The sequence below is a fragment of the Papio anubis genome, chromosome 7 (genome assembly GCF_008728515.1).
Source record: "Papio anubis isolate 15944 chromosome 7, Panubis1.0, whole genome shotgun sequence".
NCBI lineage: Eukaryota > Metazoa > Chordata > Mammalia > Primates > Cercopithecidae > Papio > Papio anubis.
This window is the reverse complement of record NC_044982.1, coordinates 43,542,571-43,566,746: the sequence shown is the minus strand read 5'-3', so window position 1 is coordinate 43,566,746 and position 24,176 is coordinate 43,542,571. Positions and strand designations below refer to the sequence as shown.

Genomic DNA, 24,176 nt, shown 5'->3' with positions numbered 1-24,176 from the left:
AAACGTTATTGATAAAAACAGAAACATGATAATCTTCTTTTTAATTTATATAAAGTTATGAAGTACAAGTGCAATTTCTTTACATGCATCAATTGTATAATCGTCAGGGCTTTTAGGTTAACTGTGACCTGAATAACATATATTGTACTCATTAAGAATTTCTTATCATCCACCCTCTCCCATGCCTTCACCCTCCCAAGTCTCCAATGTCTATCATTCCACTCTCTACATCCATGTGTACACATTTTTAACACCTACTTAATGAGTGAGAATATGTGATATTTGTCTTTCTGTGTCTGGGTTGGTTCACTTAAGATAATGGATTCCAATTCCATTCATGTTGCTGCAAAAGACATTCTTTTTTATGGCTGAGTAGCATCCCATTGTGTATATATGCCACATGTTCTTTATCCAGTCATCCACTGATGGACAATTAGATTGATTCTATCTTTGCAGTTGTGAATAGTGCTGCGATAAACATATGAGTGAAGGTATCTTTTTGGTGTAAAGATTTATTTTCTTTTGGTACATACCCAGTAGCAGGATTGCCAGATCAAATGGTAGTTCTATTTTTAGTTGTTTGAGAAATCACCATATTGTTTTCCATTGAGGTTCTACTAACCTACATTCCCACCAACAGTGTACAAGAGTTCCCTTTTCTCCACATCCTTACCAACATCTGTTATTTTTTGTCTTTTTAATGGCCATTCTGATTGTTGTGAGAGGATATCTCATTGTAGTTTTAATTTGCATTTCTCTGATGATTAGTGATGTCAAGCATTTTTTCATATACTGTTGGCCATTTGTATGTATTCTTTTGAAAAATATATATTCACATCCTTTCCCCACTTTTTAATGGAGTTATTTTGTTGTTGTTGTTGTTGTTGTTGAATTGGGTGCCTTATAAATTCTAGATATTAGTCCTCTGTTGAATAAATAGTTTGCAAATACTTTCTTCTATTTTTCAGGTCATCTGTCCACTCTGTTGGTTCTTTCTTTTGCTGTACAGAAGCTTTTTAGTTTAATTAAGTTCCATTTGTCTGTTTTTATTTTTGCTGTCTTGGCTTTTGAGGTCTTTGTCATGAATTCTTTGCCTAGACCAATGTCCAAAAGAGGCTTTCCTAGACTTTCTCCTAGTATTTTTATAGCTTCAAGTCTTATGTTTAAGCCTTTAATCCATCTTGAGTTGGTTTTTGTATATGACAAGAGATAGGGGGCCCTGTTTCATTCTTCTGCATTTGGCAATCCAATTATTCCAGCATGAATTATTGAAAAAGGTCTCCTTTCCCCAGTGTATGCTCTTATGGGCTTTGTCAAAGATCAGTTGGCTGTAAATATGTGCCTTTATTTCTGGGTTCTCTATTCTGTTCCATTGATCAATATGTCTATTTTTATACCTGTACTGTGCTGTTGAGTTTACTATAGCTTTGTAATATAACTTGAAGTCAGGTAATGTGATGTCTTCAGTTTTATTCTTTTTGCTTAAGATTACTTTGGCTATTTGGGGTCTTTTTTAGTTCCATATGAATTTTAGAATTGTTTTTCTAATTCTGTAAAAAAATAACATTGGTATTTTGATAAGAATGGCATTGAATCTATAGATTGCTTTGGGCAAAATGGTCATAGAAATGTGACAGGCTTCAGTTTCCCTTCTCTCCCATCCACCTCCAGACTAAACCACCACGGCACCTGGTTCTTACCTGCACCTCTATCATCTCAGAGAATTGATAATTTGCTCCTTCCTGATCACACATATGTTTCAATCATGCACATTGAAGTAGATTCTAAATTTTTGCTATCACTAACAATGTCTTATACCAATCCCTTTGTGTTCTTGAACACGTTGGAATTACCTATTATTAGCTATATTAGTTCATTTGATCTCTCACCAACTTGTACTGTACAAACTTTGAAAAAGTTGAGCTGCCATACTGTCTAGGTCAGAGAAAAAAGACGTATCAGCAGTTTCAACATTTCCCAGTGATACATTTACTGATCTCACCTTTAGAGACCTAACTGGTGTGACTGATTATTCAGCAAAGTTTGCTGATGTTACTTAGATGTGGTCGATATAGGGTAATGTGAACAGACAGCTGAATATGAAGAGCCTAATACTTGCTCTGTAAGTTGTTCATGGCATTATGAGAACATTTGTTCTCCTAAAAGCTCAGGATGCCAACTCCTTCTTAATAAAACATTAGTTTAGCTCTATTGGGTTGCAATTAACCTCTTTGTCATGGACTGCCTAATCTTAAAAATAAAAAGAAGTCACAGAGGCAGTTAAATCAATCTACTAGACTGCAACACAAGATTCTAATCTATAAGAAAAAAGCTTAGGTAAACAATTATACTCTTGGCCAAAGAGACTACATAGTATAATTACTCATATTTCATCTGTTGTTTCCTCTCTAAAGAAAACCATTGGCTTCCACAAGGAGAAGCTTGCTATTTTGGCTGTTATTTTTTATTCTATGGGAATTTTTTTTGTCTCAATTATTGGCAAGAAGATGCCATAACTATTTGGCACAAGATATTTCACACTGTAATTATCTTGGCAGTTTTGGAGTCTGTTTGAAAATACTGTACAGTATAAATGGGCAGAGATTTAGGCCATCTCTTTTAGAACACATATGGATAATCAACAGAATGGATTTCTTGGCTGTAATTTTCCTCTTTGTATTATTATAAATAATGTATCAGGTACCACTGACTGATTACCTGAACAACAATATCAAGACCTCAATACCAGGAACAAAAAACAACAGGAACACTATGCCCCCTTAAATTATTATCAGTTAGTTTATTTGGTTCAAAGCAGCATAATTCTATCCGAATGAGAATATTCTCAACCTGTGCTTCATTTTTGTGGGGAGAAAGGAAAACAAGGGATTGAGGTAGTTAAACCTCAACAATAAGTCTCCACTGAGAAGGATGGGGCAGCATGGGTGCAATAGAGAGAACATGGGATTTGAAATCAGTCAGATGTTGAGTGTCAGAATCTTCAACAGTAAAATGGAGATAACAATACTAATTTTCAGAAATATAGAAATGACCAATAATGAATATAAAGTTCTTGGCATATATTAACTACTCCATCAACACTGGCTTCCTTCCCTTTCAATGGTTTTTGCAACCATCCATCATGGTATAATTCAAAGGTATTGTTGACATTACCCAGTGCCAGTCAATGACAAAACATCAATTCAGAATAAAAGTTTGGTAATCATAGATTGATTACAAGGAAGAGGTACATGCAAATTAGTTGGCTGCCCTCACATGTTATAATTATTGTCCCAGATATGATTCAGAAATAAAATTCAGAATGAATCCATTTATTCAAGTCTTTCAATCATATGTCTAAGTTTCTTGGTAAAAATATCGATACAAGTAGGAGATTGATGTTAATTCCGGTCAATTTTGGCAAATCCTGCAAGGACTTGGACGCCTTGCTCCAATCACCTGGCCCCTTTCATGCTAAGAAGGTAAAAAGTCCTTGCTCTGGGATTACATTTCGATTTTGCCAGTGTGTAGATTCACGTGTCTGTTCTGAATGCTAAAACACTATTTCTTATATGCTGGCAGAGTTTTTATCAATGAAGTATTTCTTCAAAATTTTGCAAACACCCTTGTAAACATCCTCAACTCCCAGATCTTTGGAGTCCCTGAGTCTTCTCTTACTCACCTGACCAAACTTCAACTTTGGATAAACACAACTTTTCACTTACTTCTGCATCTACACCTCTTTGACTAAATATGAGTGGATTAAAACACAATATTATGCTCATAGGTAACTAGTGAAATTTATGACCACTAGCCTGAAATGGAACTTTGTTTGGCTCAGAAATCCTCCTGTGTTTCTCTTGTCCATTCACTATTCCACTCTCTTAGATAACCAATTCAGACACACTCCACTCTTCTCACATCCTTCGCCATCTTTACTCTCAGTTGATAACTGTGATTCCTGTTTTTACTGAGACAATGGGAGCAATCAAAAGAAAGCTTCCACTATATATTTACTTGTTTGCCTCTCCCACTAGAATGTGACAGGAGGGACTTTGTATCTCCAGGACCTAGAATCGTGCCTGCACCATATTCCCAATTTTCTGTTGGGAAAAAAAATAGATAAATGTAAGACAAGGAGGATAAAATATTCCTATAAGAGTCCTGAAAAGGCTCAGGTTAAGTAACTCTGGTGCCCAAAATAGAATCAACAGCCAGTCTACTATATCCAAGTTCAATGCTCTACACCCAAATTATTTTGATATTATGGTGTTATCATGTCATCTCATCCATTATTTCCCAAAAGTTCCATGGTTCCTTTACTTGATTTAAAAAGCTGAAAGATAGGTGCTTATGCCAATATTTTAAAACATACTTTCCTACACTGCTAGTTTCAAGATATAGGATGATGACTTAATAGCATAAATATTTTATTTGTACTGAATTTTTCATGTTAAATGTACAGTTCACATGAATAATTGAAAGCAGCTCACACACACCATTCATAGTTACATTTTACAATACTTTTTTGGTAATCTGCTATGTGTTTGGAAGATACAGAGAAGTCTCAAAAGTCTATTTAAAATAAGCTCATCTACAGATTCTGGCACTGGAAAGAGATCTTTTTCTTTAATGCTTTTCACAATGGGGTCTGATTTTCCCTATAAATTCTAATTTACATGTCTATCAAACCCATAGTTAAAAAATCAAGGAGTTGTCTGGAGCTTTTTCAAATATCATTTTTTATAAAAATGAATTATTCATTTCAAAGGGACTGAGCCTTACAAAGAATTCTGTGATTCCGGTGTGGGGATGCAGATAAATGGAGAGGCATTAATTTCAGAAAGAAAAGTCAACCCTTCAATATCAGTACCCTTTCCCCAACTTCATTGCAAAATGTTGCCAACTTTCAGTTTCCATAAATAGATATGTAGTTACTGACACCACCACTTAGGTTCAGCCGGTCAAAACTGCTGCGAAAGTACTGTACTTTCTTTGGCCAACTTCACTGTGCCATGAAATCACTTAAAGTAAATGAGAGAAAACAACAATCATCTAGTGCAAATACAAATACATATTTTTTTGAGAGGAAAAGACTATGATCAAAGCTTTTTATTCTGTCTGATTATCATTCATGCATGAAGGCAAGAAAAATTCATTTGAAGAATATGTTAGGTCACAAATCTGACACCAATCATTTCTCTTTTGTTTAAAAATATATAACTTTAAGATATAGACCACTGTTAGCAGTAGAATTTTTTTATTTTTAATTTTTGTGGGTACATAGTAGCTGTATATATTTATAGGTATATGAGACATTTTGATACAGGCATGCAATGCATAATAGCCACATCATGGAGAACAAGGTATCTATCCCCTCAAACATTTATCCTTTGTGTTACAAACAATCCAATTAAGCTCTTTTAGTTATGTAAAAATCAAAACAAGTGATGTCAGGGACACAGAGAGTAGAAGGATGGTTACAAGAGGCTGGGAAGGGTAGTTGGTGGGGAGGGTGGGGAGATGGTTAACGGGTACAAGAAAAAATAGTTAGAATATTATAGGCTTTTTATAGATGTTCCTTATCAAACTAGAGAAGTTCCCCTCTATTCAAACTTGACTGAGAGTTTTTATCAAGAACAAGTGCTGGATTTCATCAAGTGCTTTCTCTGTGCTGACTGGCATAATCATGACTTTTCTTCATTATTTTGTGAATTACATGTTTGTATGGTAGATTACAGCAATTGGTTTTTGAATGTTAAACCAGCCTTGCATAAGTGGGATAAACCCCACTTGGTTGTCATAATTCTTTTTAGACAATGATGAATTTAATTTTTGTAGAGGATTTTGAATCTATATTCATGAAAAATATTGGTTTGGGAGGCCGAGGCAGGTGGATCACGAGGTCAGGAGATTGAGACCACTGGCTAACACGGTGAAACTCCATCTCTACTAAAAACACACAAAAAAATTAGCCAGGTGTGGTAGCAGGGGCCTGTAGTCCCAGCTACTTGGAAGGCTGAGGCAGGAGAATGGCGTGAACCTGGGAGTCGGAGCTTGCAGTGAGCCGAGATCGTGCCACTGCACTCCAGCCTGGGTGACAGAGTGAGACTCCGTCTCAAAGAAGAAAAAAAAATATATATATATATACACACACACACATATAATATATATATTATATATATATTATATATAAATATATAGACTATATATAATCTATATATTATATATAAATATATAGACTATATATATTTTATATATATATATATGTAGTTTCCCTTTCTTGTAATGTCTTTTTCTGGTTTTGCTATATGGGTAGTGCTTGCCTCAGAGTTAAGTTAAGAGACCTCCCTCTGCTTCTATTATCTGGAAAAGACTTGAAGAACTGGTATTATTTCTTCCCTAAATTTCTTCCCTAAACTGGTAGAGCTTACCATGAAATCACCTGCACCTGGTCTTTTCTTGGTTTTGGAAGATTATTAATTATTATTAATTTTTTAAATAAATAAAGAGCAAATGAAGTTTATCTATTTTTCCTTCTGTAAGTTTTGGTAGTTTTCATGTTTCAAGGAACTGGTCTGTTTCATCCAGCTTATCAATGGTAGCTATAGAGTTGTTTGCAGTAACCCTTTATTCTGCTTGAATGTCCATGGGATGAATAGTAGCGACCCTTCTTTAATTTCTGATAAATGGTAATTTGTGTCTTTATCCTTTTTTCTGTTAGCCTGGCTAGAGGTTTACTAACTTTAATGACCTATTCAAAGAACCAGCTTTGGGTTTTTGTGATTTTCTCTGATGTTATCCTGTTGCCTAGTTCATTGATTTCTGCTGTAAGGTTTATTATTTCTTGTCTTCAGTTTGCTTTGGTTTAAATTGTTTTTCTTTATCTAGTTTCTAATGTAGAATCTTAGGTTATTGATTTTATGTCTTTCTTCTTTTCTAATATATGCATTTAATGTTACCTATTTCCCTCTAAGCACTGCTTTTGCTGCATCTCACAAATTTGATAAATTGTATTTTCATTTTTCTTTTTTTTTTTTTTTTTTTTTTTGAGACGGAGTCTCGCTGTGTCGCCCAGGGTGGAGTGCAGTGGCCGGATCTCAGCTCACTGCAAGCTCCGCCTCCCGGGTTTTTACGCCATTCTCCTGCCTCAGCCTCCCGAGTAGCCGGGACTACAGGCGCCCGCCACCTCGCCCGGCTAGTTTTTTGTATTTTTTAGTAGAGACGGGGTTTCACCGTGTTAGCCAGGATGGTCTCGAACTCCTGACCTCGTGATCCGCCCGTCTCGGCCTCCCAAAGTGCTGGGATTACAGGCTTGAGCCACCGTGCCCGGCCATTTTCATTTTTCTTTAGTTAAAAATATTTTTCTAACTTATCTTAAGGCTGCTGCTTTGATTTATTTAGAAACATGTTTAATTTCCAAATATTTCAGGATCTTCCAGATATCTTTCTGTTACTCATTTCTAGTTTAATTCCACTTTGGTCTGAGAACATACTTTTTAAGATTATATTTTTTAAAATTTATTAAGGTAGGCTTTATGGCCCAGAATGTGATCTCTCTGGTGAACGGTCCACTCCATGTGAGGTTAAGAATACGTATTCTCTGGCTGTTGGATGGAGCACCACGAATGTTAAAACAAGCAAATGAGCACTAAATCTAAATACTATTAGAAGACTGTTCAATTTAAAAGCAGTATTTATAGTTATCTTAAATTTCCTAGGCACTGAGTCTATGTGTAAAGGCATAGAAACAGGGAGTATGGGTCCAAACCGAATACTTTATTCGATCTTCAAAGTACAAATAAATTGTTCTCTGTCATACTTTGAATGATTTACACACTGTAAAAATTCTCCTCTTGCAATTTGATGTTAACCAGAAACTGAGCAGATACAATATTACATACGTGAGCTCCTATGCAAGGAATAAACTTAATGTGATTTTTTCTATAATTATGATTACAGTTGGAAAGATTAAAGTTTCTATGCCAGTTTTTTAAAAAGAAGTAAGGAAAGGCGATGTTTGCCAAATGCAAAGAGGGAGACATTTTATTTTCAGTTTCCTAAGAGATTATTAAAAATAACATTTCATAAAAACTACTTCTAAGGTTATTTGAAATTCTTCATTTATATGACACCAGTTTCTAATTTAAACATAATTGGAGAGAATAAATTGGGAATAAATTACAAAGAAAAGGAGGTAAAAGCACATGCCACTGACTAGTAGTTTCTATAGCAGTCTCTTTGACTATTTTAGTCAGTAAGACTACAGTCAGAAAGTTTGCATTTTGCCAGCCACTCTCCTGATGACAAAATTATTCTTTCCATAATCTAGCAACATATAGCCTAGGCACTACACAACAGAATAAATAAAAACCGAAAAATAACTTGAAAAAGTCAACTATTACAACTTTAATTCAACAAAATTCAATCAACTAACCAACTGAGCTCTAGTTAGATTTCACTCAAACCATTTCACCAATTCTTGCATTTGGGTTCTAAAGCTCACCATGGTATGTGGTGTTGAAATTCCAATTATATTGATTCAAAATTAACAATGCTCAGTCAGGTGCATAGCTCACGCCTGTAATCCCAGCACTTTGGGAGGCCAAGGTGGGCAGATAACTTGAGCCCAAGAGTTTGAAACCAGCCTTGGCAACACAGCGACACCCTGACTCTACAAAAAATGGAAAAATTAGCCAGATATGGTGGTGCACTCCTGTAGTCCCAGGTACTCAGGGGGCTGAGGTAGGGGGATCACTTGAGCCTGGGAGACGGAAATTACAGAGATAATATCACTGCACTCTGGCCCAAGCAACAGAGTGAGACTTTGACTAAAAAACAACAACAACAAAAATGCTCTATAAAATTTCTTACTCATGCTACAAGTTAACCCATCTATATGTCAACTTTGGATAGCCATGCTATTTCTATTGCGACAATATGATTGAATAAAACAGATTCCAAGCAATGAAGCAAAAGAAAGGCCTCACAGTAGAATTTTGCTTTCCAGTTCAATGAGTGGAGGTAAAATAATAAGATCTCTTAGCAACAGCCTAATTTTCCAATGTAGTAATTCTTTTGAAAATTACCTTTTGTTGAATCATCCTCTATTGGCTGTTTGAACAACGTAATATCCTTGAAAGTACACAGGAACAAGACCACCTTTTCATGTTCATTTCTTATTGGTGCAATTTGCATATAAAACCAAACAGGGGTTCCTGTAACAGAGAGAAGTTGGGGAAAGGACATTAGAGTGTGGCATGGCCACAGCAATGTTTTGGTCTCCTGGCTTCTTTCTTCCTTCAGCTGCCAACAGCTAGGCCAGGAATCAACACCAAAACAATAGCATATTAATCACTACAAATAGTCAATAAACCTTTAATTTTGTATCAACTACCAATTATTCAAATTTAATACACACAGTATTCAAGCCAAAATATCCAAATTCTAAAGTAAAGCACAGGCTGTCATTTCACAGCGCAGGAACACAAAGGCCGTCTTGCTACTTAAGCAACCCCAGCATCACCTGTAGGTCTGGGTCCCTCTACCACTGCTACTCTCACCAACTTTCTTCTGAGAGTCTTACCAATTGTGATCACTCATACCTGCTTCTCTCGTCTTGTCACTTTGACAAGTGTTCCCAATTAACTGCAACAGCCATACCTGATCCTCTAATAAGCATTCCTCTTAGAGGAACATCTAAAATACTGTTTCTATCCCAAGGCTCTCTCATCAGTCAGATAGACTTATATGATAGCTCTATGGCTTTGACTGCATCCCCACATCAGAGAGAGAGGATGTCAGCAAAACTTGATGCCTGATGTACACAGAGCTCTACTTGAAACTGTTAAGGCAGCCTGAAGGAAAAAAAAGACATGTCCCCAGCCTTTGAGATCCCCAGGCATCCTTTCAAGCCACTGCTTCCTACCTCGCTCACTCAAAGAGCATGAAGCTGGACTCTATCAACACATTCTTCAAAGGATGGCTACTGCAGACTCTGTCCTCTAGGGCAGAGGGTATCAAAGTATTCAAGGCTTACAATTTGGACAAATCAGGAACTGGCATATAACAAATATAAATATGTGAAGGCACAATAAATGCCTTCAAAGTGTGATTATCTGTTAGGTGATAAAACACTGGAGGAAGGTTCCATTACAATCAAAGAGACACATTTACATTACAATCAAAGAGACATTTTTCTCATCATATTTTCTTCAAGCCACAGTGTAGTAAAGCCCCTCCAAATATTCTATTTTAAGACATAAAGGTTTTTATAAGGTTTAGGATTTAGGGAGTGAAACATGCAGCTATTAATTGTCTGTAGGTAAGACCCTAGCCTTTTACTAGCTTCCATTGAGAACTGAATAAGAAGCACTTCTATTCCCATAGCCTAAAAAAATAAAAAATTAAAAAGTCACCTAATGTCACCACAAAGGGCAATTTTTCATTTAGACAAGATGAGATAACTACCAAGCTCAAGAAGTCAGAGAATTAGAGAAAGGAGATTTCTATGGGACTATTCAGCTGTGACAATCAGGTTTTTTGCAACCCCAGGGGGCCTATGGAAGGACGTGGCCCTTTCCAAAATGTGGTAGAATAAGACACAGACCTCAAAAATAATCACATCATCTCCCCTAGAGGCTTGTTCATTTTTTTCTGTTTTCGTATTTTACACAGCATGTCCAGGAACTGTGAGTGATGTGCACAGTTTTACAAATCACCAGGCCCAGACGTTAGTGGATACATGGCCTATGGCTATTCCAACACAGTGAGCTTGAGGCAGAAGGGTCATAAACAAAGAGTAAAGGGCACTAAAAAAAGAAGTCATTTTCCAAGGTCTGTTAGAAATCCGAACAGAAAGAGATGATGTTAGATTTCATACCCTCCTGTGAAAACTGCAACTTTTCAAATTCTGGCAGAGTCTGGGCTCTCTTTAAAACTGCTTTAGATATGAAGGTAATTGTTTTTCAACTTTCCAAGCCACAGGGTCATACTACCCCAAGTAGGCTCAGTATCTGCCAAGTATCTGGTGATAGATCCTTCATATTCTGGATTTGGGGTTCAGAGGGCTGGGGAGTCTGGGAGGGTTAAGCAGAGGAACCTGCTGCCGCCGAATCTCAGTGCAGAGTTTCAGCATTGATGACTTGGAGGAGCCTCAGCTGTCAATTCTGCCTTTGAGTACACAGAAAGAGCTATTTTAAGCTCAGAGCTATCTTCTTTCCCCACAGTAGAAACAGCCCCCTGCTAATCAGAGCACCGGACCTACAGAACAGAGGCTGCAAACTAAAATTTCAATGGTGATGCATATTCAATCAGATGCCTCAATTCCCCCATTTGCAAAATGATGTTTAACCTAATTACTTAAAGGAAGTATTGGGAGAACTTGGCATGTAGCCATCCCCAAAACAGTTTTCTACAGATGTGAATTTTTCTACGTAACATTTTTTTTTAAATCACAAAAACATATTTTTCTCAGTTGATATTCAAAACCTTTCAGCTTTTTTAAAAGCTGCAATTATATAGCAAACCTCCATTATAATACATGGATAACACCTATCCTTCACTAAAGAGGAAAACAAAAACAAAACCCAATGTAGATAGCACACAGAAAGCAGGCATGAGTTTTAATTTACAATGCTATGGGGTATATATCCTATTGGCTATAAGCAGGAACTTATCTGCATAGAGAGTTATCTGGAAAGAACCAGATAGGCCTGAACAATGGTCAGATAATAATTTCAATCCATTAACACAAGGCAAAATATCTAAACTACCTTGGAAGGACTTCTGGAAATGTAAAATTCAAGTAATTACTAACATGATTTAAAGTAAACAAACACAAATTCCACAAAGATATTTTGTTGTGGTGGTTGTTACTACAGGGTCTTGCTCTGTCACCCAGGCTGGAATACAGTAGCACGATCATAGCTCACTGCAACCTCGGACTCCTGAGCCCAAGCGATCTACCTGCCTCAGCCTCCCGTGAGTAGCTGGGACTACAGGCATGTGCCTTCATGCCCAGCTTTTCTTTTTTCGAAGACGCAGGGTCTTGCTATGTCACCTAGGCTTCACTAAGATATTTTTTGAGAAACTCAGAAACTATGGACTTGTCTTTGGGGCTTTAAAGTCAGGCAGATGTTTGTTTATTTTTGTTTAAATGTCAGAGAGTGAATGACCTTAGTTATAGGGAATATTCTTACATTATTTGCTAAATTTGGAGTACATATCTAAATTATTGAAGCGTTAACAAACCATATGAAAATGAAGGGTTTTTTGGTATACAGGTCTCCTACAAATTATCAATATGTATTTAGACCTGGCAAAAAAAGACCCAGAAAGCACCTACAGCCTGCCTTTTCTCTTGCAGAGGACAGAGCTGACCATTCAGAAGGGCTTGTTTTCTAGGTGACAAGCCAGCTGACATTTAGCTATGACTTCAAACTGAAATATCTCTTTGGCCTTGATGTAAAATGAAAGATAAGATAAGCCATTCCTTAAGTAAAATTACTAAACACAAATGTTTCCATTATCAAGTGCACTACTTTGAGGCAATGCCTAACACTATTATTCCTTTATTAGTCTACTAATAAAAAGAGAAATCGAATTTTAATTCCAAATATTCCACAAATAAAAAATGTTTCAAGTAAATGGACAGGATAAATTATGCTCCACAAGATCCAACAGGCACTGAACATGGAACAGACATTGCCTGTTGAAGCGAGAATGTTTTCCAAACTTGGGAAGAATTTAGTAACCATCAATTTCCATCAAAGATAATAATGGACTTTGCTATCATTTGCTATTAACAATAAATAAATTGACTCATCTTATGAAGTGACTGTTCATTTCAAAAAAGAAAGAAAGAAAAATTTGTGGAAACAGCAAAAAGATAAAAGTAAGTAACCATGCAAATAAAGTGAATTTAGAGAGGGGACTGAGTTGTTGAGTACACTTGGTTTTTGTTGGGTTGGTTTTTTCCCTCCAAACTCTGATGGAAAGTCTACATCATGAGATATTATGTCATTATATAATACCTTACCACATACAAATCTCATGCCAGAGAAAGTTCCCAACAATCAATACACATTTACCAAATGTGAATGATCTGTTCTGAGAACAATGACTACTTTCTACTAGGCTTTCTCACAAAAGAGTCTCAGACTGGCAAAAGGCTGTATTGGTAGAGATTCCCCTCAAGTAGCTACCGCATATTCACATTGCCTGTGTTTGTGTTGAAAGGTAATTCCACATATCCAGTGTTAGCAATTACCATTTTCTTTAACCATAAGAAGAAATTAATACATGTATCTGTCAATTTTAGTTGTTGCCACATAATTATAGGATCTTTATTATAAGTATTAATTACAAAATATTGTGCTCCTGATACAAAAGTCATATTTAGGATGTATCTCATTTTTCTTCCATTCCTCAAAAGGTTGCTTTCCATAGGTAGAATTATTTATTAATTTTATTATCTAATTTCACCAGCAACTTCTGCCCCTGCCAAGAAAAGAAGCAATAGAAGTTTTACATGCTTTCTACATTTTAGCTCCACTATGACTTACCAAACGTAATATTAATAAAGAGTTGGCACATCTTATTAATAATTGAGATACCTACTGTTTTTCTTGTACAGAAGAACTTCAAAGCAGTTTGACTCGTAGTTGTCAAAAGTTTGCCTTACTTTCTCAATGGTCTTCTTGTCAGTCAATTCCCCATACATAAAACTGGGGGGGGAAAAAAAGAAACAATCGATTTCACTTTTGTGTTGCCTTTCAAACGCTACAAAAATCATATAGTTGTCTTTGATTAAATAGTCAAATGTGGTTACAAAACATAATGTTGCTCCTCCACAATGAACTAAAATATTTAAATCATGAGAGACAGTTCTTGCTTCACACAGTTCCTGTATGCACAGATTTCAGTCACTATGGTTTAGTTAAATTACACCAGTTCCACAACACAGTTCAAATTTCAGTTACCACAGTATGTTAACCGAGTAATTGCACAAAGTGCAAGCTTTGCTGCTTGATCTTCAGTCTACAAATCACTAGAAAATAACAGATGCACCTTCACAACCAGTCACTGATCACATCACTTCTTTCAAATTCTGTCAGTATTGGTAACAGCACAGCTGTTATTCAGTTCACACACAGACAGAAAAGCATGTAGTCATATTGCCTCCTTGTCTCTCAGTGATAAACCTACGTGACATTTTACAAAAATGGATAATCAAAAGCAGTAAGTAGCCAACAAAAATTAAAGTCCACCAAAGAAATGACAAATAATAATGTTGGAAGTGGAATTCAAACTGAACATAAATGAAGTTATAAGAAAAATAGGTGACCATGGAAATGTCGATACTGCTGCCATTTGGGAGACTCTAGCTATGCAGCCAAAAGGACTTCGTGAAGGTGAACTCATCAATATAAATGAGGAAAGTGGTTGTAACAAAAAGGATGAAGGTCTCCCAGAGGAGGTGACACCAGTTCAAAAACAAAGAAACAAACAAAAGCTCCTCATTAAAGGAGCTCTAGTACGTTGCTCACAATAGTAAAAGTGGAAGAATAAAATATTTGAAATTAATTCTAACTTAGAAAGGAGGGTGACAATTTTCGAGGAGATAGAAAAGATGCTGCCTTTATACAGAAAGTTACATTTTGAAAAGGCAAGTATTGTTCAAATGACTTGTGATAAGTTTTTTAAGAATAAATAAAACACTTCCCCCATTCTCAATGTTTCTAATGTTCAAAATCACAGTATACTACGTAAATATGAGTTTTACTATTATATTCAGCTCCCTTCATTGATAACCAACAATAAGAGAATTTTTAATGTTTTGACAAACATTTTTAAAGATGCTAAAACCATCATAATTTTTACTGAGTATTAAGATCGTTATTATGTGGTTTCAGCTTGCATATACCTTGTTATGTTTCCATACTATCATAATAAAGTGAGGATGGCATATTATACATATAGTGCATTGACATTCTCATCATTTCAGGGGATTTCCTTAAGACAGGTACAAGTGTGGCTAGCGGGAGGGAAGTAAAGCTGGCATCTTGAAAAAATCATACATTATTACAGTTGTTAGAGGAACATACAAAATACAGATTAAGGAATGAATGTCTGTATTCCACAAAAACTTTCTAATGTTTGACATTCTCTATTTTTCTAAGAGAACCTTGGCAAAAGTCTGATTATCTAAATAACAGAACTCACTCAATAACTACATGCCTCTAAAACTCCATTCTCAATGCTTTCAAAATCATCAGTTGTACATCTGGTTTTAGATCCACAGTTCTGCTGATCGGTATGACTGTCCAGACCATTTCTTCCACCAGGAAAGAAAATGTGGCATTACTGAATACCTTAACTAAGATTTTGAAAGATCAAATGTTCATCTTTGTTATTGCTTTTCTTTCAGTTTTCAAAGAGTTCACATATTGACCAGAGGCAGATCCAAAGTGTGGTGGAGGCTGAAGCCTATAAAATCTGTGGAGCCCTCCTTAAGAAAAAGAATACAAAATTATAAAACAAGATTAAGAACAGAGCCTCGAAAGACATGCACTCAAATGAGGGCCCCTGAAGGTTCAGATTCATTATCTTCACAGAAAATCTGCACCTGAAATTATCAATTAATAAAACTTATAACCTAAAAGGCATAGTTTATCAGCAAGATTCAGTAATGACACACAGGACCCAATAGTAGCACCACATTACAACTGGAAATTACCGGTAACTCAAGCCCGCCTTCTATAGCACCAACCTAAGCAACTAGAATTCTAGAAACTAAGAAATGAAAGTAGATAAGGCAGATTGTCCAAGCACTGAGAAATCTGAATCCTTCATTTTTAATATATTAATTTAAAAAGAAAAATTTTATTTGTCATTAAAATAACAAAATAAGTAAAAAGATCTCAGAATAAAATGACAGACTCTTAATTCCATATCTTATATCTAGACTCATACAGGAAACCTCAAAGCATACCTGCAAGCTGGCATTGAAAAGCCACTGTTCCTGTCAGAGCTGAAATTTCAGCTCTTGTGAGTTTTATAAAAATCTCTTGAAGGCATTACAATTAAATTAAAATTATTCAGCTAAAGAACATAAAGCAACTCCTCTCCCAAAAAAAAATTAGATTAATACTGTACATAATATTTTTATAGACAAGTGAACTTTTTTAATCAGTTTTTTACTAACTGTTATTTTCAATTAAAGAATCTTAATAAAGCAGAAACATTTTAAAATTCAAGATAAGGGCAATTAAAGTAAGTAAATGTTTGTAGTCTTAAAGAAAAACCATTTCACACTGCTACTAAATGACAGGTGTCTATGGTTCAATAAACTGAAACATAATATTCACAATGGGCCAACAGAAACAATAAGAAAGAATTTATAATACAACAAGCAAGTAGGATAAAAATGATCGAAAATTAACTCTAATAAGATTTAAAAGTAAGTTACAACTCAAATTTTAACAAAGAAGCTCTTTGAGGGATTGGTTTAATAACACCAACTAAGAAAAAATGCAGCACAGGTCTGATGCAACTAAAATTCTGAAGAGAAGAAAAAAACAAACAAGTAATTTTTAAATAAGCTATTAAAAATTCACAATACACCTCCATTAGTTAAGTCCTTCTAATGCTAACATCACAAAATAAAGGCACTTAAGAAAAATAATCCTATATTATTAAAATCCGAATACTGTTTTTAAAAAATAATCTTTCATTTCTTACATTGTTCACTCGGATTTTTCATTTATTATACTGCATATTTCCAGTGACAGAACATGTATTTGAAGGGGTGAAATGTAGCAGTTAAATAATAAGAGGTATTTGAAAACAGAGTATAAAGAATGTCGGAAATGTACTATCTATCTATCCTCCCAAGGCAAGTGTTCTGGAGGTTAATTCAATCTCTGAAAGTATTTTCATCCAAAGTTGTCCAAGCCATACTGATAAATCCATGACTCCCCATTCTCTATGGGTACGGCACATTTGTTGATTTGCTTGACTCTGTCACATGTGAATGCTGAAATATTTTATCACAGTTCCTGAAGCCTGACTCAGGAGGAGTGAAGCTCAATGCAGTCTTTGAATGGTTAATGGAATTTGAGGGGTCACAAATTATAGAAATAGTAATCAACAGGCTTTAGAAACCATAAATAATAATTTTACATAGTTTTCGTATCTTCTACTAAATATCCTCAAGGAATATGTAATGGAAATATTTTTAAAATTACGAAACTTCCACTTGCTCTCTTACATAGGATGCCAAGCTCCTCCTTGGTAATTATAAATGAACTACTGCACTGTTCCTTTATTGAAAGGCAAACAAAATTGAATTCACAGAAGCAATCTATATCTCTGTTATAATATTGGGCAGTCATGGTATAACAGAGGACTTTTGCATTTGGAGGACCACTTACAAACTGGATAATTCATGGGCAAGTCTTGTATCCTCTCTGACCCATAGTTTCTTCATCAGTAAAATGATGACAATAATAAAACTCAAAGGGTGACAAAATTATAACGTGTCACACAATGGCTGAAATATGACTGGAATGTACGGATGGGATTAGAAGGCCCCTTCCCAATCCCAGCCTCACTCCCTAGCTTCTCCAGGATTCTCCAGGAACCATGCTTTCCAAAAGGCAGGGTCACTGTGTCTTAAAGGGAGATGTGCATGGTTCTGTGAATCTTCTTTCTTCACAAGCCCATGAGGTTGAAGCAAACACTCACTCAGAACCTGCTCCTGTATAATCTGGCCACTTTTCTTGTCACACAACTGACTGGTTTCATCTTGGAAATAAGGAAGTAAGTTTTCTTCAGGCCTGTTCTAGGCCATACCCGCTCGCCTAGGCATCTGGCAGTTATCTTTCATGTGTATCTGACCTAGAAAACTTTGAAGAACAGGTGGTTTGGGCTTGTAGCAGGATTTATTTATTCTTGGATCCCTTGCTCTGCTATCAAAATCTCACAAACAAGCCTCATTATAGTACCTAGCAGTAACAATGGCTATAATGATTGAAAGACTTCCAAAGGAGAAAAGAACCTTACAACTCTGAAGAAAACATAACCTAATCATGAGTTCCACCAATTTCTCTTGCTCTGCTAAATGTACAACAGTGTGTCTAGACTAAAATGCAACAAACATTCAGTCACCATAGTACAGGGTAATATTATCTGCAGGCTGTAGTTCACAGATTAGCAAATGCTTCATCAAAAAAAAGCAACACAGATAGACAACGCAGTGGGTAAATGTGGTCTCCAGCTCAGAACTGGCCACAACCATAGAATCAGAAAAGTTAATGGGAGGTGGACTGAGATCTGCAGTCAAAGAGAAAGCCTGAGAGAAGGGAAGTTAAGCAGGAAAAATTAAAAACAAATAAGAATACAGTTTTCAGCCAGGCGCAGTGGCTCACACCTGTAATCCCAGCACTTTGGGAGGCCGAGGCAGGCGGATCACCTGAGGTCAGGAGTTCGAGACCAGCCTGGCCAGGTGAAACCCCATCTCCATTAAAATACAAAATTAGCCAGGCATGGTGGTGGGCACCTGTAACCCCATCGACTTGGGAGGCTGAGGCAAGAGAATCACTTGAACGCAGGAGGTGGAGGTTGCAGTGAGCCAAGATCGCACCATTGTACTCTAGCCTGGGTAAAAAGAGAGAAACTCTGTCTCAAAAAAAAAAAAAAAATACGGTTTTCAAAATCTGAAAGAAGTAATTTTGGAATAAATCAAAGACATTCCTTTATACAGAGGCTCATAACCAAAAGGTTTCACAACCCATTGATTTATATGGTGTTCAAAGGATTTCACTGGAAAAAATAAATGGTTGATCCATGACATGTAATTAAGGAAAAACAGGGATAGCATAGTATATCTCTAACCTTTGGAGACTGATATCACCAAGGCACCTCTGCCCTTCAACACTTTTCATCAGTTTCACCGTGAGAAGCCAAATGGAGCCAGACTGACTGGCATCCATCATCTGTCACGTGCTCTTGGTAGCTGCTGAGATAATCCTGTGTTCATAAAACTGCTGTGAGATCTATCCAATAAAGTGTTTCTAATATCTCTGACTCATTGTCTAACTTGATGGGGTTGGATAAGAGATTGTAAATGGCCTTTCAAAAAAATGCATTTGAGAGCATCTATCTACCCCTCAATCCTGCCTACCTAAACTACCTGATTGTTCTTCTCACCCCTCTATCCAAAGCAAAAACAAAAAACGACAGCAGAATAGGCTCTTAAAAGTTTCAGGTTAATTAGAAGTAGAATGCTAAAGTGGTTCCTACCTAATCTATGACAGCATATCCCAAATGTCAGAGCTTCTACAGGTCATGAGATCAGATCACATGCTTTTAAATGTCATTCTCCCAAAGTCTATAACCTCTTTTAAACGTGCAATACTTTTCATGTCCTCCAGTAAACAGGAAAACAGTCCAAAGGTGTGGAAAATGCAATGTCCACAGTAAAATGGACAACATTTGAAATTCCCAGGGATCCGAAAGTGTTATAGTGTCATAATTTTAGCTAAAACAAAAATGAGACAATACCTAACACACATCAGATATTTTCAAATAGGAATTTCAGTACTATTATGACATAGCAAAGATGTAGGAAAACTAGAACCCTCACTAATGGCTGCTGAGAATGGAAACAGAAGGTTACTCTGGGCAACAATCTCATAGCAATTAATTTACAAACTCTGCATATATTCTATTATCCAGCAATCCCATTTCTGGGGATAGAGAAAGAAAACTTCTCACACAGGGCCACAAGAAGATGTGTAGGAGGATGCTTATTTCCAAATTGTTTGAGGTAGCAAAGTGTCAAAGTTAGATTCCAGGACTAATAGAATGTATAAATAGAACGAAGGCTGTGAAGACACTAGAACATTAGACAACAATCAGACATGATGAATAGATCATCATATGATGACACAAAGAAGTCTAAAAACATAATGGTGAATGAAAAGAGTAAGAAACCATAAATACTACAGTGTGGTAGGAATTAAATAGATCTTAAAAACCAACATATGCAAAGCAATATCATTTCCAGAATATACATATTTAATAAACAAGCAGAAGACAGATTAGACAGGTATACAATAAACACACTCTAGAATGAATAATCTTAAAAGGAAGAAGGGGGATGGGATGAAAGGGAAAAGAAATAAAAGGAAAAAAATGAAATAAAATAAAGAGAGACCTTGCTTAAGAGAGCAAAATGATAATATTGTGACAAACTGAGGACTATGTTTAATTTGATTCTGTGTGTCTGGTCTAGCATGGGAGGGGTTGAGAAGGACAAAGAAGAAAAAAGATAAAACAGAAGAAAGAAATATTAGCCTCTTGATATTATAAAAACACAAATTAATGTGTTTTCTATTTTACCATAAAACAATTCACTTTTGAACATTTAAAACTATGGCATGTAATAATTTACCTAGTTGTCACTTTAATCCTATAGACTTTAATTCATCTAATGCAAGTTGTATATAAAAATGATTCTTTTTTCTGAGATATATAGTGTCAAAGGTTGTATTTTCCCATATAAAATGAAGCTCACCGCTTTGTAGCTTCTTATTCTCTTATGTCTGTCTAAAAACTTATTATGATAAGCAAAATTTTTAAAATTATTTACAAGGATATTCTCAGTGTCAAATACTTATCTCCATATTCACTTATAAGTCAGTAATTCTACATACTATAATAACTTTTAGCCATCAACCCTGTGTTTCTAAATGTGCATATAATTTTCTTCTTTTCTCTCTCTGTTATTTTGTGTCTCACATTTAAAGGCTTTTCTGGATTTATTCAAGAAATGGGAAAAAAGCTATATGTAAAAGAATGTGAGTCATGACGCAAACACTGTTTTATAAACTGCTTGGGGGGTGGTTTTGGGTTTGTTGTTTTGTTTTAGGCTTTTTTCTACTTGATAATATGTTGTTAGTTTTTTCCAGTGTCACTGTCCTTCCAGTATATACAACATATGATGTAGATAAACTTTACTACTGGATATTTTGATTACTTCCAGGTCTTCAGTCTTCTAAATAATGCTACAGCAAACATAAAATGGATATAGTTTAATTTTAAAAGAGAATAAGGAAGTTTAACAGAAGAGCACATTAAAATAAATCATGCTTCCAAGAAAAACTGATAAAGGTCAGATATTTGTTCATATATCAGATGCTAGTCTTCATTGTTCTGTGAGGGCATTAAACTGGTTACAATTTTTAGGTTAACAAAACATACCTGGCATTTTATGCAAGTAAGTAATAATTGTTTACATTAAGAACACGATCATTTGAAAACACTGTCTCTGATAAGTAAAGACAATTTGGGGAAAGACTCAAATACTTTTTTATGCAGTTAAAAAGCATGGTATAATCCAAAACTCTCCCACCTCATGTCATAACACAGGATGAAATACAAGAAATAACAGTATGCAATTCAGAGCATGTGAGACCTAGGTAAGGGTTTATTGCAAAACAAGCCATCTAATTCAATAAATACAAGACACTGTCTTGTGTCCTGTTGTACATAGAAAAGTGAGCAAGATGGAGTCCCTACTCTTAAGGCACTTACAATCTGGTACTTGTGGTACTTGTATTAGGAGAAGAAAGGCAGTTCTTTCATAGGAGCAAAGAGCTAATATAACATACCAGCAGTTATTTTCTTCATGAATCCTTTGTAGGAAAAATTGTACTTGGCAAAGAAAATAGGCCAGGGATAGGGCAGATACATGGGACACAAGAAGGGATGAGAGCAGGACTTAAAATAGATCCAGATATGAAGAGCAGTACTTCTCAAAAATGGCAACAAAAGCAATAAAGCAATAAGAATAAAAACCCAAGGGATAAGGCGAGTTAGTTTAAGGGCAAATGATGATGCCAACAGAAATATACACAAGAAACTATGAGGAATCAGAGAAAGGAAAAACCTGTCTTGTTTAGGGAATCATAAATACCTTCAGGTAGAAGATGAGATCTGAGACAAACCTGGCATGAAGACGGGATGTCAGCAGTTCAAAAATAAGAAATGGGAGTGTGAGTATATCTGCGTTTCCTGGAACTCTCTAGGGACCTGTTCCACAGGATAAGGTCTACCATGAAACTCAGCTTTTTCTAACTTAAACTGCCTTCTGGGGGATAGGAGAGGAGCAATGCTTAACTCGGACCAATGATATCAGTGCTAGCAAAGGGATCCTCTCAACCAGAAGCCACAGATTTTCATCACTCCCATTTACCAATTTCCACACCTGGGAATGAAGACTGAATATGAGAATGCCTTTAGTAGAGGCAAAAATGAGGGTGGCTAGAGGAGCATAGATTAAGGAAGAGAATGTTTGAGCAGATTATTTCTCAAGCCTGGATAAGCACCAGAATCATCTAAGCTGTTGGTTAAAAATACTGACTCCCTGCTTGACCCACCCACTTCAGAATCACCTACTGATTCTAATTCAGTAGGTTTAAGCGGGGTAGGAATCTGTTTCGCAAAACCTATTTAAGTGATTGCTATGTGCAGTCAGGTTTAAATTCAATGGTGTAATATAAAATATCTATCTTTCATGATGATGAAGGATATCTAGAGAGGGAAAGAGAGAGTCATCAACCAATCCCTTCTGTATACCAAGGATGATTCTCTCTCTCTCCCTTTCTCTCTCTGTGTGTATGTATATATACAGATATACATGTTCCTCTGATTACTCAGCATCTAGACTATTCTTGGCTCATGGTAGATGGTAGGTGATCAAAAAATATTTATTGAATGAATTGATTAATTCACAGATAAATATACAGTTATATAGAGAGGGAGAAAGTCATACACAGGGGATGGGTTCCAGGATCACTGCGTATATCAAAATCCGTGCACACTTAAGTCCTGCAGTTAGCCCTGCGGAACCCACATATATAAAAAGTCAGCCCTCTGTACACAAGGGTTTCACATCCCCTTGAATATTGTATTTTTGATCTGTATTTCTCTAATACTACATTTCTGATCACATTTGGTTGAAAAAATTAACCTATAAGTGACCCACACTGTTCAAACTAGTGTTGTTCCAGGGTCAACTGTATATGTATATAACTATTATACATATATATACATACATATATACGCACACATATATATATATATCATGCTTCTCAGCATAAATGAGTAGAAAAAATAAATCACTATTTCTCTAGGCAAGTCCCTTAACATGGCTCTACCTCAGTTTTCTCATCTGAAAAACAGAGGATTTGGCCTAGAAAAAAAAAATCAGATCCCTTGTAGTTCTAAAATAACTTGGTTCAGTGCTTAGTTAAATGAGAGCTTTAAAGAAAAATTAACTCATGGAAAAAACATCCCATCTGGCCTTACTGAAATATTGTGAAAAGTTTTGGGTTCTAAATTAGTTCCTTATATATAGTTTCCTTTTCTTTTTTCTGATCCCCTTTTTTCTTAATATTCTCTTTAAGCTCACAGAAATGGCATATTTTTTAAAAGAACCATTATAATAATATAAATGTCAGATTCTGCTGTACATGAGTCAAACAATGTACCATTACCAAGTACATGTGGCTTACACAGGATGTAAGAGCTTTATTTTATGTTCTTTACATTCTCATGGACCATGCTTAACTTGGCCAGGTGGTGTTTACTCTGTTTTGTTCAAGACAATTTAGTTGCTCCAGAGATGCTGTAGATCACATGCCACAAGTTGTTCCCTGATACAAGACATTCCTGTGATAATTCAGCATCTAGACTATTCCGGGCTCATGGTAGGTGATCAAAAAATATTTATTGAATGAATTGATTAACTCACGGATATATAAAACTCTTCCTTTTGGCAAAAGTTCTCACCAACGGCTCTTAAGCTGTATGTTTCCAGTGATGATTTAGTCTCCCTAATATTCTAATATAATTTTTAACTCTATAGTTTGTATATGGGAGTCCAAGTAAGCTTAAGCCTTTTAATTACATTCAGATTTGTGTTAAATTTCAGAAAAGATTACTTAGCTATTCTGTTACCTGCAGGTGCTGCTTTTCTGCATGACGTCAGCTCGATGATATCCAGAGAGTTTACAAAAACCGTCATTACTATAAACTACAGGCCAATCCACAATCTGGGCATTTCCCAGTAAGAAACTTGATTCTGAAGAAGAAAGGAGAAAAAAGGA

At 35.8% G+C, this 24,176-nt stretch overlaps 1 protein-coding gene across 1 annotated transcript in view; it reads right to left on the bottom strand.

The window, feature by feature from the left end:
- KCNH5 (potassium voltage-gated channel subfamily H member 5) overlaps positions 1-24,176 on the bottom strand; it is a 341,017-nt gene that overhangs the window by 288,062 nt on the left and 28,779 nt on the right. Inside the window, exons 2-4 of the mRNA XM_003901908.5 lie at positions 24,028-24,151; positions 13,621-13,727; positions 9,090-9,218 (exon numbers count right to left, since the gene is read on the bottom strand). Of these exons, the coding sequence (XP_003901957.3) occupies positions 9,090-9,218; positions 13,621-13,727; positions 24,028-24,151 (360 nt within the window). The remainder of the gene's footprint in view (positions 1-9,089; positions 9,219-13,620; positions 13,728-24,027; positions 24,152-24,176) is intronic.